Genomic DNA, 15,102 nt, shown 5'->3' with positions numbered 1-15,102 from the left:
TTTATTCCTAATGTACGACGTGCAGAACTGAACGCGCCGCACCCCAACTATAACTCACGAAGTCAGCCGCGCGTGCTGGCCTTGCCGGCCCCGCCTCCTCGCGTTTTCTATTGGTCGATTGTCTAAAATTGATGCGGCGTTCAACTTAAACGCGACAGCCCATTGGCTGTATTCTAAATATAGTTTCTTTGCGATTTGCATAACCAGGTCAGGTTGCAGATGCAGGGGAGTGGGCATGGTAGGAGTAATGCAAGTGAACCGAACTTGTGTGTCTGTGTCGGTGTAGGCAATATAATTTCATCAATGTGCACTTAACTTTAACCGTGCACAATGATTCATTTTAGAGGAAAAATGTATGTGATTTTTTAATTGATAGTTGGTCCTATCGGCGGAAATTCTATGTGATTTTATTTTAGGATTAATACAAAAGAAAACTTGGGTAAGTAGCTTCCTTTATCTGCCACTATTCTTTATTCTATATGGCATGCATGAATGGGCCAGATCCATTACGTTAGATGTTACTTCTCTTGACATTTTTTACACTTTATATTTTAGAAGTTTTTCATTACCATTAAAATGTAACGCATTTTGTGACTGTTAATGTATCATTTGGCGTTACACTAATTTGGATAACGGTACATTCTAAGCAAAAGGGATGTTATTAGAAGGTGTACCACTATTCTCCTTACTTTATGTTGGCTGTGTATGTCTAATATGTTTCTGTTTTATTTCACAGTTTCTCTACAGATAATGTGTGCTCGTGATTATGATATCAGAGACATCTAAAAGCAGGTAAGCCACTGACTAACGCACATTGTGCCAGTGTCCAAATCCACTGTGCGTGTGACAGCGGCTAACCTGGTTTTGGGAGCACTTCTCGCTTTTTGGCTCGTCCAATACCAGCCACAGCCGGACCAGACACTTACATCTATAAGAAGTAACCCCCCCCCCTCCCCCACCCCAACTCTTGATCGTGTCCCGTGCACGTTGCTGGGACGGGCCGACTTAAGATGACTGCCCACCCAGCGGTCTCCTTGTGTATTGTGCAGCCTACTTCCTGCTATATGTTGACACACTATTTATTTTGCAATGCCTCTCGATTCACGCTTACCATCACCACCGTTGCTGTTTTATTTCAGTTTCTTCTTAGGATTTGTAGCTTAAGTGTTTCCGTTTTGAGGTCAGGGGTTTCTTAAAGAGGTTCCCTGGGAGCCATCCAGCACAAATTAGCATTATATGATAAAACACAGAACTTTGTTGTGTAGTGCAAAATGGATTGAGGAAATACAGTAAGGTGGAAACGCCTTTACAGTAGAATAAGCAGTTTCCCAGTTTATTTACAAATGTGTTGAGGAATTTTTGAGCAATAAAATCCAAGTAAATTGTATCCAAACACTATATACTTATTTCTTATGTTATTTGTATCCTAAGTAAAGTTTCTACTCAAATCAATTGTGCCATCATTTGTCCTTCTACTTTACTATCTGATGCATTTCTTGTTATCAGTAAGGATGTTTCCATTCGTGCGTAACGACTCGGTTTTGACGCAGCCGTAGGTCAGACTCATTAACTTATCCATCTCCAGAATGTGGAAGTGCAGATGCTCACTCTCGTCCAACCCCAAGAAGATCCTTTCCATCAATTTTCATACAAAAGTGGTAAAATGATCAACTTTGCGTCCCTTTTGCATTCATCCAAAAACATCGTGGATTTGGTACCATTCTATGAACAATAATAATTCCCTCAGCGTGGTGTCCCAAAACAGGATAATCTGTTAATGTCCTGTTTTCGAGATTGGGATCTTCTGGCTTTGAATTTGAAATGCGTGAGTATAAAGTGGATCACTTTGTAGGGTATTAGGAAAAAAACGGTATCTACAAAAGTTCAAGTTTGTTGTTTTTTTTATGTACAAGGGCTCATTAGTTTCAAGTCCGAGGGAGGAAATAGAAAGTGAAAGACTTTTGAGTTTAAGAGTATGTAAAGCGTCCCTCGTGTCCACAGGTAGGCGTCAGCGTTGCACCATGTGGTCTTGTGCAGACAGTGGGATCTAAACAGCTTAGCTAACCGCTACCAAGCCAGAAAGCTTTGAGTCTTCTCAGTAAAATCCCATTCTACATAATTAATCATAAGATCTAACTAAACTGAAAATGTTATGTTACACCAGCTAAGGAGGAACAACAATGCCACAAAGTGGAAATAACACATACTCAATTTGATTTTTGATTTTTTTTTTCAATGTGTCTATTTAAATGGAAAGTAAATATGTGGCTGCTTGGAATTATACCTGCAAAGTGAGATCAGATGAGAGTATTTATAGAAACCTGCAAGGTTTCCGTCCGGGGCTTTTTCTGGAGCGCAAGGAAGCTCACGTCACTCTCAGTGTGTAACGGCTGGCATATTTACTCCCCGGGGTAAACAAACAGGAAAGGGGTGGAGGAAGAAAGTCTTGTGTAGAAGCCTGACTTTCTGCATTTGTGTGTTTATTCTTATGCCAGGATTTGATTAGTCAGCTAATAAATAAATAACTAAACAATTAGTTATTTTGTTGCCAGTTTTTTTTTGAAGTCAGAAGGATGAAGTCAATATTTTTTCCCCAGACATCTTTTGGTGCTAAAAAGAAAGCTTTTCTTACTAATAGTACGAACACACAACAGACCATCAACAATGTGCATTTTCAATTAAAAACATCTTTAGTCGTCTCTCATAGATGATGTTTGTTCCCGGGGGCCCTTATGGTCACGTGTCTTGTAGATATACAGTGTTACATCATGTGCATTACCAGGATGTCAGCCACATTTCCATCTGTGAACTTTCGAGCAGTAACCTGTAAATACCAGATATAAAAGACCCAAGAAAGATTGTGGGTGAAAGCACCCATGTAGCACAAGCTATGACGAGAGCATGCATATTTCAGTACCTAAAACGTATTCATAATTCATGTCACATAGGCTCTTCTTGGTACTGTCATTTTTAGAAAGTGCACACTGGTGTGTTAATTATTTACTGCAGGGTATTCTAGATGCACTGTACCTTCACTCATAGCAACTGTAGCTGTAACAATGATCCAACAGGGCATTAAGAAAAACAACCACTCAACAAAATATTAGCTAAAACACAATGCACATTTTTATTATATTTAAATATACAGTGATAGTAATTGCTCTAGGTAAAAGGACTTTAAATTATTTTACATTTCATACATTCTTTGCAGTGTTTACAGTCGTGTTTACAGTAGCAAAACTCTGTAAATATATTTGTCTTATGTATGTACAGTATGTATATCATGGTGGATTACATAATGAGTTACAAAGAAAGGGGTTAAAGCAGAGGTTATGGTGACAGAACAGTGAACACCTTTCCTTTGGCCCTGCGGTCCGTGTTTTATCTCCATGACGACTCTCGCGAAGTAACGACTGCAAGACACACAAAAATAAGTGGGGATGACGCCATCCCTTTGCTTGGAAGACATGTTTCAGCTAAGACACAACAGGAGAGACCCAGGTCACTCGCCGGCGGTTGTTAATTACGACGGTTTTGCAGTCAGAGTCGGTTCGATAGGATTGGTTCATGCATTGTTTCTATACCAACTGAGATGTTGTATAATCCCACAAAGAAATCACAAAACTGCAGATGGCAAGGGGGTGCACACTCCAACACACGTCACTTTGACCTGCCAGCATAACACACACACATAATAGGATGATGAGTGCTATCACAAAGTCAAAATTGATTTAGGTGGTTTGAAATGGTGATTTGGGAATAACAGTAATGCAGACATCTGCTTTATATAATGCTTGATGTTTGTTTTAAGGGTTTAGGTAACAAAGCTCATCCTAAATTTGCTGCACATGTTATAACAGGTCAAAGGTTAGGCGTGTGATCACAGCAGAGAAACCAGGCGCATACATCCCAACGGAGAAACAGAAAAGAGTCTAACGAAACCTCGGCCTTGTTGCCCTTCTTTTGAAATGTATCCCCTGTTTTATCTCGGATCGAAAAATGTAAGAAAAACAAACTGCAGGGCCGAGGTTTCACACAGAAAGAGAACGGGTCAGTGCAATACATTCAGCAGAGACATTCCATGAAAGTCTCCTGCTCTTTGGAAGTCAAGCGTCAAGTACGAGGCATTGTATAAATACGCCCCCCCCCCCTCCCCGACCCGTATGAATACTATGCATACATAGAAGGCAAACTGAAAAGGCTTTGTCCTCCCGTCTTTCCATGTCACAGTGTAAAAAGAGCACTACAAACAGAATGTCTTCTACAGTCATTCCCAGTGCGATCAAAGTGCTACGTGGAGACATATGGTGAAAAACGGCCGTCGGTGGACCGTTGTTGACTCGGGAAAGGCCGCTCTGTGTTACAGAGGAAGTGGTGTTAGGAGCGAGTTCCCATATGTATTACAGAGTTTAACCAAAGCAGCTACTGTGAGAGACAAGAGCAGAAGAGAGAGAAGAGACGGCATGAAAGGATAGACACACCCAGGGAATCAAAGCGGGAACACTTGAGTAAACGGAAGGGGGGAACGTGTCAAATAAACAGTTAAATAAAGAAAATAAGACTGGAATCAGCCAAAGCCTATGCGTTAGGTGCTGAAGAGAAGTCTTTCAGTCTTGAAAAGGTAGAACACAAGGAAGAAGGCTGAGCAGGAAGCAGGGATCCACCACACAGATGATCCCACCGCCCGACACCAAACAAACGGCAGCTTGTGCCCTTAAAACCCAATCAAGTCAAGGGTCGGGGGAAAGAATGAGGGCGGCGGGGGAGGGGGGGGGGCTCTGGGACCAGGGGGACGGGCAGGGCAGGAGAGGAGCAGAGCGGGATGGACTTGGGAAGCAGCAGGGTCTCACACATACACACCCTCGGGGTTGAGACTGGACACTAGAGGGTTTTGCAGGTTGCGTGGATGGCCCAGGAACTGTTTGGCGGTGGGGCGAGGCGGCGTTTCCGTGTGAGCTGCACCGGGGCCTGATGGGGAAACAGGAAAAGGGGGTTAGAGGGCCAGTCGTCTGAATTTCAACAGCAGAGTACACAAGCGAGTCTTGTATGCGTACCTCCATTCCTGTACCCATCGGGCAGGAGATGGGCCAGCTCCAACTGCTCCAGCTGCTCCCGGAGCTCTGTGCGCGAGTGGGCGTGCGCCGGCAGCACACCTGTCTGTTGTATAAACTGCTGCAGGTTGCACTGCCTCAGCTCCTTATTCAGCTCCTCTAGCTCGTCCTGCTTGTCCTGAGGTAGAAAAGAAACATGAATGAACAGGGGAAACAAAGGGCCATTGAGAGCTCCCGTCAGTCAGCGCTGACTCACTGAGCACCGGCGCCTTGTTTGCCTGTGAATGGGTGCAGCGTACGCCTAAATGACCTAAATACGCCTGGTTTTGGTAGATCTCGATCTTCGGTTCTGTATGGCTTGAATGTTAACCAAAAAGGAGAATTTTAAGTATTTACAGGGCAGGATGTGTATTTTTTCTACAACCTTTCACCACGAGGGGGCAGCAGAGTCTATACGTTTAGTCACCCACCATGCAACCCTTGAGCAACAATGAATCATACATCACCTTAAGCATACTTCTAATTCCATCACATGCCAAAAGCCTGAGGTATATGCTTGTCTTGTCGATGGATACATGAAAATGCTCCTTTGCCTGCTGCATCTCTAAGTTGTTGTTGATCGATCAGATGTCAATTGGTCAAGATATTATTCACCTCCCATCAATTTAAACATGGAGATTAGACATGCTCATGAGTGTGGCATCACCTTCACACACACAGATTCAACTGTGATGCCTACAAACAGGCCCGTCAATCAGTCTTAATCAACTTGCCATTTGCGCTTAATCAATGTCTCTGCACGCAGTACACAAAGCAGTATGCTAGTCACAAACTCCTGCATTTGTGTGTGTGTGTGTGTGTCTATAATTGCTGTTGGACTGACGCAGCCTGCTGAGGCAGCTCGTGCACCTGCAGGTCTGCCTCCATTAGCCTAAGGACAGGAATGCTGTGCTCATCATCTCGAGCACATTCGACTGTCATCTTCAACCCCATCGGCTGACTGACGACACTGCTGCACATGCACACCTTTCAATTACAACCAACTGAGCTGTATTATACTGTATCATATTAGCAGGATTAGCGTGCATCTTATTTGTGATAAATGCAAAAAAAAAAGTAATAAATGCCTGGGTGGAAAAATGCCTCAGTGGTTACTTTCTGCATATAAACTCTTGTTATGACATGGCCGAGTACCCGGATAATACCTGTTCTGCAGCTGGATGCTGTCTATGTAATTGGCAAATTGATCGTGACACAATCCCTCCCTGTTCCATCAATCCGTCTGTTGAGTCAGACACATCCCCAGCAGGATGACTGACAGAAAAGCAAACGGCCATATCGTTATGTTTTATTCGGTTTTGCAGCCAGTTTGTCAGTGATTCTTTATAGCCCAGTGGATTGAGCGTTAGACGCAAAGGTCTTTCCGTCCGATGAAAACACGTCGGCCTTGACTACAAATGTTTTCATTGTGCTCTACTTCCTTGAGGTAAAACATTCCAAACCATATGACAACGATGAGATCTACCAAGTGGATAACAGTCTTGGGTTTCATTTGGATGATCATGGAACTCGAGTTTCGAGCTTCAGACTGGGTTCGGCTTTTATTGATAGAGCCGCATCTATGACAACTACCGAAAAGTAAACAAACAATGACACCACAAACTACCATACGTTGAGGCCGGGTCGATCCAATAAAAGGGGCTTTTATTCTACAAATCAATCCTCTTTAATCTCTTTTTCCATACACAGTGTACAAGGATATGTAGATACTGGCAGTGTAATGTAAACACCATTAGTAACTAAGTGTTCAGGACATGCATACAATACGATATCCGCCAAACCAGTTTGGCCAGACCTTAAGTTGTTCTTTCAGACAATAAAACATTTTCATACAAGGTGGGATATGAATATACAGCATTAATGTCATCAAACTCTGTTGAATAATTATTCATATGTAAAAAAATGCCACAATAAATCATGTGTTTAATGAGTCAAGTGTCTCTGCACTGCTGTTAGTCTGCAGCAGTATGCAGGCAGGAGAGGGATACGGTTTCACAGTAAGAGGGGCCTGTGCTACACCCCTCCAATGACAACACGCGGGCCGATGTGGATTTATAGCCCTTTCTCCAGAAACGTCACCTCTCTCCTTACCTGCATCAAAGACTCTGCTTTCCCAAGAGCCTTGTCAGTCTCAGACAGCTGCTCCTCCAGCTCAGTCCGTTGGTTCTCCCGGCTCTGGAGCTCGGCCTTAATGGCGTCCAGAGATTCCTCGGGCCCGTTGGCTCTCCCCTCCTCCTGGCTCTCTCTCCGGATCTCTTGCTCCAGCTGCGCGGAGCGAACTAAGAAGTAGTGGAGCCGCCGCCCGCAGTCGTCGAGCTTGGCGTGGAGCTCCCCCAGCTTCGTCCTCATAACTCGCTCCCTCTCCACCTCGGCCTCAAGCTCCTCCTCCCAGAACTGCTCGTGGGCCAGCTCCGCCTGGTTCCTCCGCGCTGCGAGCTCCAAAGTGTTCATCTCTTCCTGCACGTGAGCGTGGGGAACTGGCGAAGGACACGGAGATGAGTAGGGACGCTCCCAGGTATGTGACTCCCTCTCGAGGGCTTCCAGCTGGGCCTCCATGGCCCTCAGCCTGTCCTGTTGCTGAAAAACATTCCTGATGACCTCCTCTTTGGATGCCGATGGCAATGGGGACAGCGCGTGAGGGGAAACGGGACTCGGAGAAGGGGAGGGGGAGGCCCTTTGCTCCGGAGAGTCCCGAGCGGACCTCTTTAACAGCTTGGCCTTGGTTCTAGGAGAGGTGGATGGTCCCAGGTTAAAGGTGAGTGCTTTCTTAGCACGCTGGCTGCGTTTGGAAAGCTCCGGCTCAGGATGCTTAGGCAGTGAAGGGGGGCTCGGCCTGTCCTGTTTGGAGGAGGGTCCGTCGCTGCTGCTAGGGCCGGTGCGGCGCAGGAAGAACTGGACTTCGCCTCCATGTTGGCCCAATTTAGCCAGAGACTCCAGAGGCTTCTCCGTGGCCAACAGCTGCCTTTCTGTGTCCCTAAGACGCTGGATCAGAATGTAACGGCCTGTCTGACCTGGGGACAGAGAGATGAACAGTGGGTGAGGACGAAGACATATACACATACAGGCTGAAAGAGAACACAAGCTACCGAACCTAAAACACCCCCAAACTGAAGAGACAGTCAAGATCGTTCTTCTCCTTTACTGTCATTAATGCTGTTGATTTAAATCCGGCCGTTATGCAAGTAGTGAAGAAATGACATCGGACGCATTATGATGATGCTCGTGCCTTTGAGGATTGGAAGAAAGGCTTCTTTGTAAGACTTGCAAAACATGTAAAAAATGTTGAATAAACTGAGGTTTCCACAAGGACCTTGAAATTAGGACGAGCCTTCCCCGATGGCTTGGCAGGCATCACACTCGTGGAAGGAGCGGAGTGCTAAATCTGGATTTATGTTGTTCAACGCTGCTGCAGCATAAGGCTTGAATAAAGCGAATAAAGCCAGAGGAAAAAAAGACAGGGAGCCCGTAAATCCAAACTGACCCCCTGACAATGCAACAAGAGAACTCAATTTGGGTCAGAGGAGAAGGTGAGAGCAAATTCCAATTGTTGTTACGAAATCACTATGCAAGATGAGTCCACCGAGCAGAGACAAGGTGCCGAGTAGCATCACAACACGACGACCCGATGGTTTCACAGCGGAGAAGGCGCTCACCGATGGCCTGGGCCAGAGCGATGACCACATCCTGGCAGGACGTGTCCTCCGACAGGCCGCACACCACCCGCACCACTCCGTCCACCCACACTTTGAGCTCCATCCGTGACCAGGCGGGGGAAGGTGAAGGGTAAGATGGTCTTCAAAACAGATCAGCTTGGCTCGACGGCACGACTCAACACCGCATGTCAAAGACTCTGAAAAGGGAAAGGAGAGATTCAGGTTAGGTGTAGGCCGGCGGGGTTAAGGACCAATCCAGAAATCACACTTTCCAGTTGAAGCAGAGTTGTGGAAAAAGTTGGGAGATCTCGGAGAGGACCAAAAAGGACACAATACTAACTTTCCAAAAGCTTTTAGTGGTCAGTAATCACAGAAATGTGTCACAGCTAAGTTAGTAACTTAAACACACGTCATTTATACATGCAGCACCCTCACAAGTGTCTACTCCAAACAGTGCTGACGTCAAAAACTGAGTCAGAGTACAATTGAATTGTAAATCTCAGGACCCACAGCCGAGGAGGGGAGGGGAGAGCAGGGTGGCATTTTGTTGTTGTTCATACCGGTTAGTTAAGAGCCTCGGTAGAATCTTGTGGACCTGGAAGCGTAAATGCCAATCAGTAACCCAATTAAACGCTCTGCTGGGCTCCTTCAAAGCCGTTATGATAGCTTACTGCCAAGGGGAAGGGACAGGGAAAGTGGAGCAACTCAAGTGTGTCTACGTGTGGGAGAGGGTGTTTGTGCGGGTAGAAATACATAGAAACGTGGCAAGAGAGATAGAACAAGTGTGTATGTGTGTGCGTTGAGTTCAGTTTGATCCCCTCAGCAGGACCAGAACCGGGTCTCATCAGACTCCATAGAGCAGATCAGCCGTTTGCCTTACACGCATCGGGCCAGCAGGTTTAACCAAAATGAACATTGGTACGATGAGTCTTCAGTCTCTCTCTCTCTCTCCGTCTGTACTTTTATAGCTAAGCTTTAAAAACGGGGTAATAAAATACCGCAGTGCTCATAAAAACGTGAAATGCCTCGGGCGGCGGCAGGATTATCTACCGAGCTTGGCACAGTTAATGAAACTTTGTAGCCTAGGTGGGTAAAAGACAACTCTCCACCAAGAGTCAGACAGATGGTGTCCTCTTTCTGCCGGTCTCCCCGGTTCTCACTGGGAGGCGTTGAATGCGGAGCCTCACCATTACCCCCCCCCTCATCCAAGGCCCGGCTCTGCTCCGCTGGCCGCCTATAGGGGAGCCGCTCCGGAGGAATTCCTGCTTTTCTTAACAAAGCCCTGACCTGATTACTTTTCCGCTGTTTGGATGGCAAATACAGAAGCTGCTGTGGCAACAGCGTCACACAGCTCAACAGCTCAAATGACACCGGTGTTGTGGGTGGGTGTTATGACGGCACACAGCTTAGAGGTACATATAAAGATTTTTCTTGTTCTTCTTTTTACCACATGCAAAGTTGATATGAAAAGGGAGTGCTTTCCTAAATGAAGCACGGCACTTTCACCATTAGTGAGAAGACAATAGGTGTCCTTGAAGGAGCAGTGGGCTCTGTTGCAATACGTAATTAAGTCGAACTGGTTGAGTGACGCAGTCACTCGACAATCATTTGCTTTGGCTGTGAGGCTTTTTTTACATGCAGGGGTGAATAGGTATAAAATAACAAACAAAGTCCTCAGGCCTCATGCAGTGCCACCTTGGAACCAGACTCCCAACTTAAAATAACCTAAACTGTGAGAAAAAACTGATTGCAAAGATCACGCAGATCTTGAACTTCGGATATGTTTTTTTTTAAATACGTGTGAATTTCCCTCTCCCATCATGCTTTGCTCCTGTCCCTCCTGGCTGGTGAACTGTGACGATCTGCACCAACAGGAAACAAACAGGCCTGTGAGTTTCAGGTTGCAATCTATTCTCTTTGTCACAGACACAAGACTGAGAAGCAGACATTCGCCGAACCCAGCTCCTATTTCCCAGCGCAGCGCTGGTCCTGTGGCAGTTGTCATTGAAATGCAGCAGCACCTTCACACGATCAGCGAAATGCAGTCCATAAGGTACAAACCTCTTTGGAGTGGCTCAGGCACAACGAACATAAAACAAACTAGTGATACTGTGTGACGAAAGGGAGAGAAAGAGACAGAGACAGTGAAGGAGACAGACATGGGGGATGGGAGGGGGGGCTTGACAGATAAGGCTGATTGGAGCCATTCTCCTCTGTCCGCGCTCGCCATCGCTCACCCGCCCAGCTGACCCGCTTTGCGTCTTTCATCACCCGGTCTGTCGCTCTTCAACAGCAGCATTTTTGTGGCCTTTCCCCCTTACATATGACAAATGAACAAATAAAAACACACACACACAAGCGCCAATGCACAAGATCTGGCGGAGCTGGGCGGACACACCCTGCATACTCGATTTCGTTCGGAGGTGAAACATTCATCTCCGTTTTAGTCATGAGCAGAATTGAGAAACATGCGTGGAAGAGCAAAGCTTATCAGGAGAAGAAAAAATCCCAAGGGTGTTGTTGCACCGTGGCTTGTGAACACCTGAGCCCTGAGGCTACCTGAAGAGTGTGCTTACTGGGTGTGTGATGTGTGTGAGCGTGTGCGCACAGGGACGTACAGTACTCTGCGTCATGCTGGTCAAAGGTTGGGTTTGCTTGCTTTCATGTACAAGCCTGTGTGTGTGTGTGTGCTGTTGTATTAGTGAGATGTTGCTACAGTGATTTGTGTGCTATCTCTGCAGCAACAGAAGTCCAGCGAACAATAGCGGGAGTAAAAGGGCAGCGCGTGCACCACGCAGCGCTTCAGATCCGAGCCACAGACGGACACACAGGCACACAGGAATACGACAAGTAGGCACTGTTATCCCTATCAGGATCAACACAGACAATAAGTCCCTGGCCCCGGCCGGTTGAAGAGGACATAATAGGTTTTGTTGTCAGGAGGACAATGGACAGTGCCCGGGTGAAGCGCTGTCCTCTGTACCACTCTGGCCCAGGTTGGCAGGGACAGACAAACAAACACCCAGAGAGGCAGCAACGTGTGGAAGCGAGTAACCTTGTCTCGTCCGTCCTGCTGAGACACAACTGTTGTCTCGGCTCCACATTCCGCGCGCCACAACGGTTGTTGCCTCTTTTGTTGCAACCTGGCAACCTGGCAACCCTGGCTCGCCTGCGACGCCGGCTTTTAGTGCCATTCCGCTGCGTCCACGTGTTGACGCGAGGACAGACACTCTCCTTTGTCCTCCGTGACCATTCTGTCTTCGTCACCCGGCGTTTCAGTGTACCAAGCGAGCACAGTGTCTGTGTTGAAGGACAGAAGAGACCAAGCACAAACAAAGTGCCCGGGATTGAGCGCAGCAGAATACCTATTGACTATAGCAGAAAATGATCCGTTTGCTTCGGCAATCAGGACTAGTTCTCTGTGGAAGAACTCGTGATGAATCGCATGAGTATTCCCAGCACGGCTTTTGTACGGCAACAAGAGAAATGTGTAATTCCTGCCGAAACTGTTTCCATAGGGGTGTCATACTGTGGAATCAAACGCACAAACACATCCTTTGGTCACACACTGTAACTTGGAGAGAAGCTTAACGTTGCATAACACCACCGACAGGCCTGACCGCGCGCCTCTATCTGCTCATGACGATCTCCGAAAGCTTCGCGCCGTACAGCCGCACACCGTAACTCCCGTGGAGAAGTCATAGTGAGCACGGCTTCAGTGCCTGCGGTCAGAGAGCAGGGAGTGGTGCACTGGGCCCATCAGGACACCAGATCTCAAATCGCAGAGTTTCTATTGGCCGATATTAAGTAGTAAACTAACTTTTCAAATGTAAACATACATCTCACACAGTAGATCATTTGCTTTTATGGGGTGACAAAGCGGTAGAATGTTGGGAAAGTGAGGTCGAAGCTGGAAGGTGTTAACATCCAACAGCATCCAGTCCTCTTTGCGGTTCGTGGAACCGGCTCGACATTTGAAAAGAAAACTGGGTTACGTGTGCTCTTGTTACGCTTCCAAGAGAACATTGTATTTGTGTGCCAACATTAGAGCATGCATGTGTAGAACTGTGTGTTTCACTATGACGGCGGCGGTGACTTTGCTGCTTCTTCTTCTTCATCACAGCAGAGGGCCGGGCTGCAGCGGAATCCGCAGACATGCTGCCTGTTAATTAGACTGAACGGCTGCCTGCTTCCCTGCTAACGGAGCCTCACTGAAGCCTCAGCACACCTCATGAATAATGAATTTCTCTTTTTCAAAGCACATTCATTTGGAAAAAGTTTTGCGGTACAAAATCCGAATGCTTGTGAACGACCAACTCTTTGAAAATGCCCCCCCTTTCGCCTACATCTTTCCTCCATTGACATGCTAATGAGAATCAGAAACAGCGCTAATAAGCTTTAGTCGTCATACTTGGATGCAGGGATCTCTGTCTGCAGTCTTCTCCATCACACCGACCGACTCCTCCAAGTGTGAAATCTCACCGAAAGTGGATCAGTGGTTCATTAATGCAGGGGACACCTTCCCCCTTCTATATCAAGGGCAAATATAGGCAGCAGTATTAATTATTTACAAACGGCGACGTGCAAACAAAACGTTCGTGACTGAAATCCCAGATGAACTGAACAAATGGGATCATTCGACTCTTCGCCTCAGTATCGCATGTTCAAATGGCGAACACACAGGTACTGCAATCGCTGTGCATGTAATTGATGATCGAGGAGGGTTTAAAAGGTGGATGTCGACTAGTCTGGTTGATCTGAAGCGAGCCTCGGCACGGCAACTCAGGATCTGGCCATCACCTGTGGCTGTCATTACCACTCCAGTCACACTGTGTAAAACAGCACTTAGCGTGAAATCCCAGCCATCATGAATCACCAGCAGCTCTCACTCAAACAGATGGCCCGAACCACAGGAGAGAAGGAAACGGTGAGAGAAAATAGTTATTTAATTTCAATATTTGAAAAATGCTTAGAAGGTAGTTTTGTTATTGTTGGCGCACATTTAAGTTGTTTTGTACTCGTGTTTTCCGGCGAATTGTTTGTGGCTTAAAATAAAAATAACTTACTTTCAAAACTTCTGAACTTAACATCGGATATGTCAATCCATTTATTTATAACAAAAATGACAAACAATTCAATTCCCAATCCGCCGTGCCTCACGGTCAAAAGTTATCTGCCTCGCTGTGCGCCACACCTGCACTAATTAGCCCTGGTGTTAAATAGGCTGGTGGCAAAAACAGCGCCATCCCATTGCAGTATTCAGAATGGCTCCAACAGTTATTTTAACTTTGGGAAAAGTATGAAGAACACTTCTACATTATTCATCTCACCAAGACCTACTCACACTTGATTTGGCATTTGGCATTAGTCATTCTCTTGTTCGCTTCAATCGTGGTCGACGAGCGCAGGCGAGTACATTAGAGACGGGGAATTTGTTCATGCGGACTCACGGATCCGGCCACGGGGCCGGCGTCTAACGGTGAGAATGCTAACGCAGGACTGCACCTGGTCGGGCCGAGCTGGTCTCTACCGAGAGCTTGGCTCGGCTGCCTGCAGGCTTTGCCCTGCGAGTACAGCAGTTGGTATTGTTGGTCGAGCCGGAGAAGAAGGGCTCTCAGACTGCCGATGGGCACCCATATGTAATTCTATCCTCCCGTCCTGACTCAGCAATACTTGCAAGGGAAGGAGGACAATGCTCTGTTCCCATCTACATTCCTATGTACACAGCACACACACGCACTAGAGAACACACACATGCATAGAGGCTGTGCAATAAGTACATGCACACGTATAAACAGGCATGTTCACTTATCATCACAAGTCACCAAAATAACACGTTGCACAGATAGAAGGCAGACCGGTTGGCTCAAACTTAAAGAGGCTCCATTTGGAACTCAAATAACATGTAACTGTCAAAGTGAACCGACTCATTTTGAGGTGCCATTTACAAATTAGCAGCTTTAAAATGACTGACATGCTCAATAGTTCACTGCATGAAAAGTGGGATTTTCGTCAGTATGCGGCACTGTAGATTGTCGTGGAATTTCAGGTTTGTGGCTGTTTACGGCAATTTGCGGGCAACGCCGAAAACTGCCGTAAATTGTCAGAAATTGACGTGGGCCTCCCTTGGCAGTTGTCCCCCCATGACCCCCCTCCTCCTATTTCTAGGGGAGGCTTTGACTTGTAAATGAAAATGCTGTGAGCTATACAAATGCAAATTTGTAGAATGCTTTTCATGTTCATTACAACTATGGCCGTCTAAGGTAACTAAGGTAACTAAGGTAACTAAGGTAAGAAAATCTCTGGTACAAATAGATCAGGCTCAGTAGCCTAATTAT

General features: G+C 46.4%; 1 protein-coding gene across 4 annotated transcripts in view; it reads right to left on the bottom strand.

The window, feature by feature from the left end:
- Positions 1-3,103: 3,103 nt before the first annotated feature.
- LOC120812254 (ras association domain-containing protein 7-like) overlaps positions 3,104-15,102 on the bottom strand; it is a 36,989-nt gene continuing 24,990 nt past the window's right edge. For all 4 annotated transcript variants that reach the window (XM_078097849.1, XM_040168086.2, XM_040168085.2 and 1 more), the window contains 5 exons: positions 8,765-8,961; positions 7,203-8,122; positions 5,055-5,229; positions 4,861-4,968; positions 3,104-3,413 (listed from right to left, as the gene is read on the bottom strand). In XM_078097849.1, the coding sequence (XP_077953975.1) occupies positions 3,382-3,413; positions 4,861-4,968; positions 5,055-5,229; positions 7,203-8,122; positions 8,765-8,867 (1,338 nt within the window). In that variant the 5' untranslated portion in view covers positions 8,868-8,961 and the 3' untranslated portion in view covers positions 3,104-3,381. The remainder of the gene's footprint in view (positions 3,414-4,860; positions 4,969-5,054; positions 5,230-7,202; positions 8,123-8,764; positions 8,962-15,102) is intronic.

Source organism: Gasterosteus aculeatus, chromosome Y (genome assembly GCF_964276395.1).
Source record: "Gasterosteus aculeatus chromosome Y, fGasAcu3.hap1.1, whole genome shotgun sequence".
In the NCBI taxonomy this organism is placed as follows: Eukaryota; Metazoa; Chordata; class Actinopteri; order Perciformes; family Gasterosteidae; genus Gasterosteus; species Gasterosteus aculeatus.
The sequence above is the reverse complement of the archived record's forward strand: the minus strand, read 5'-3'. Positions and strand labels throughout refer to the sequence as shown.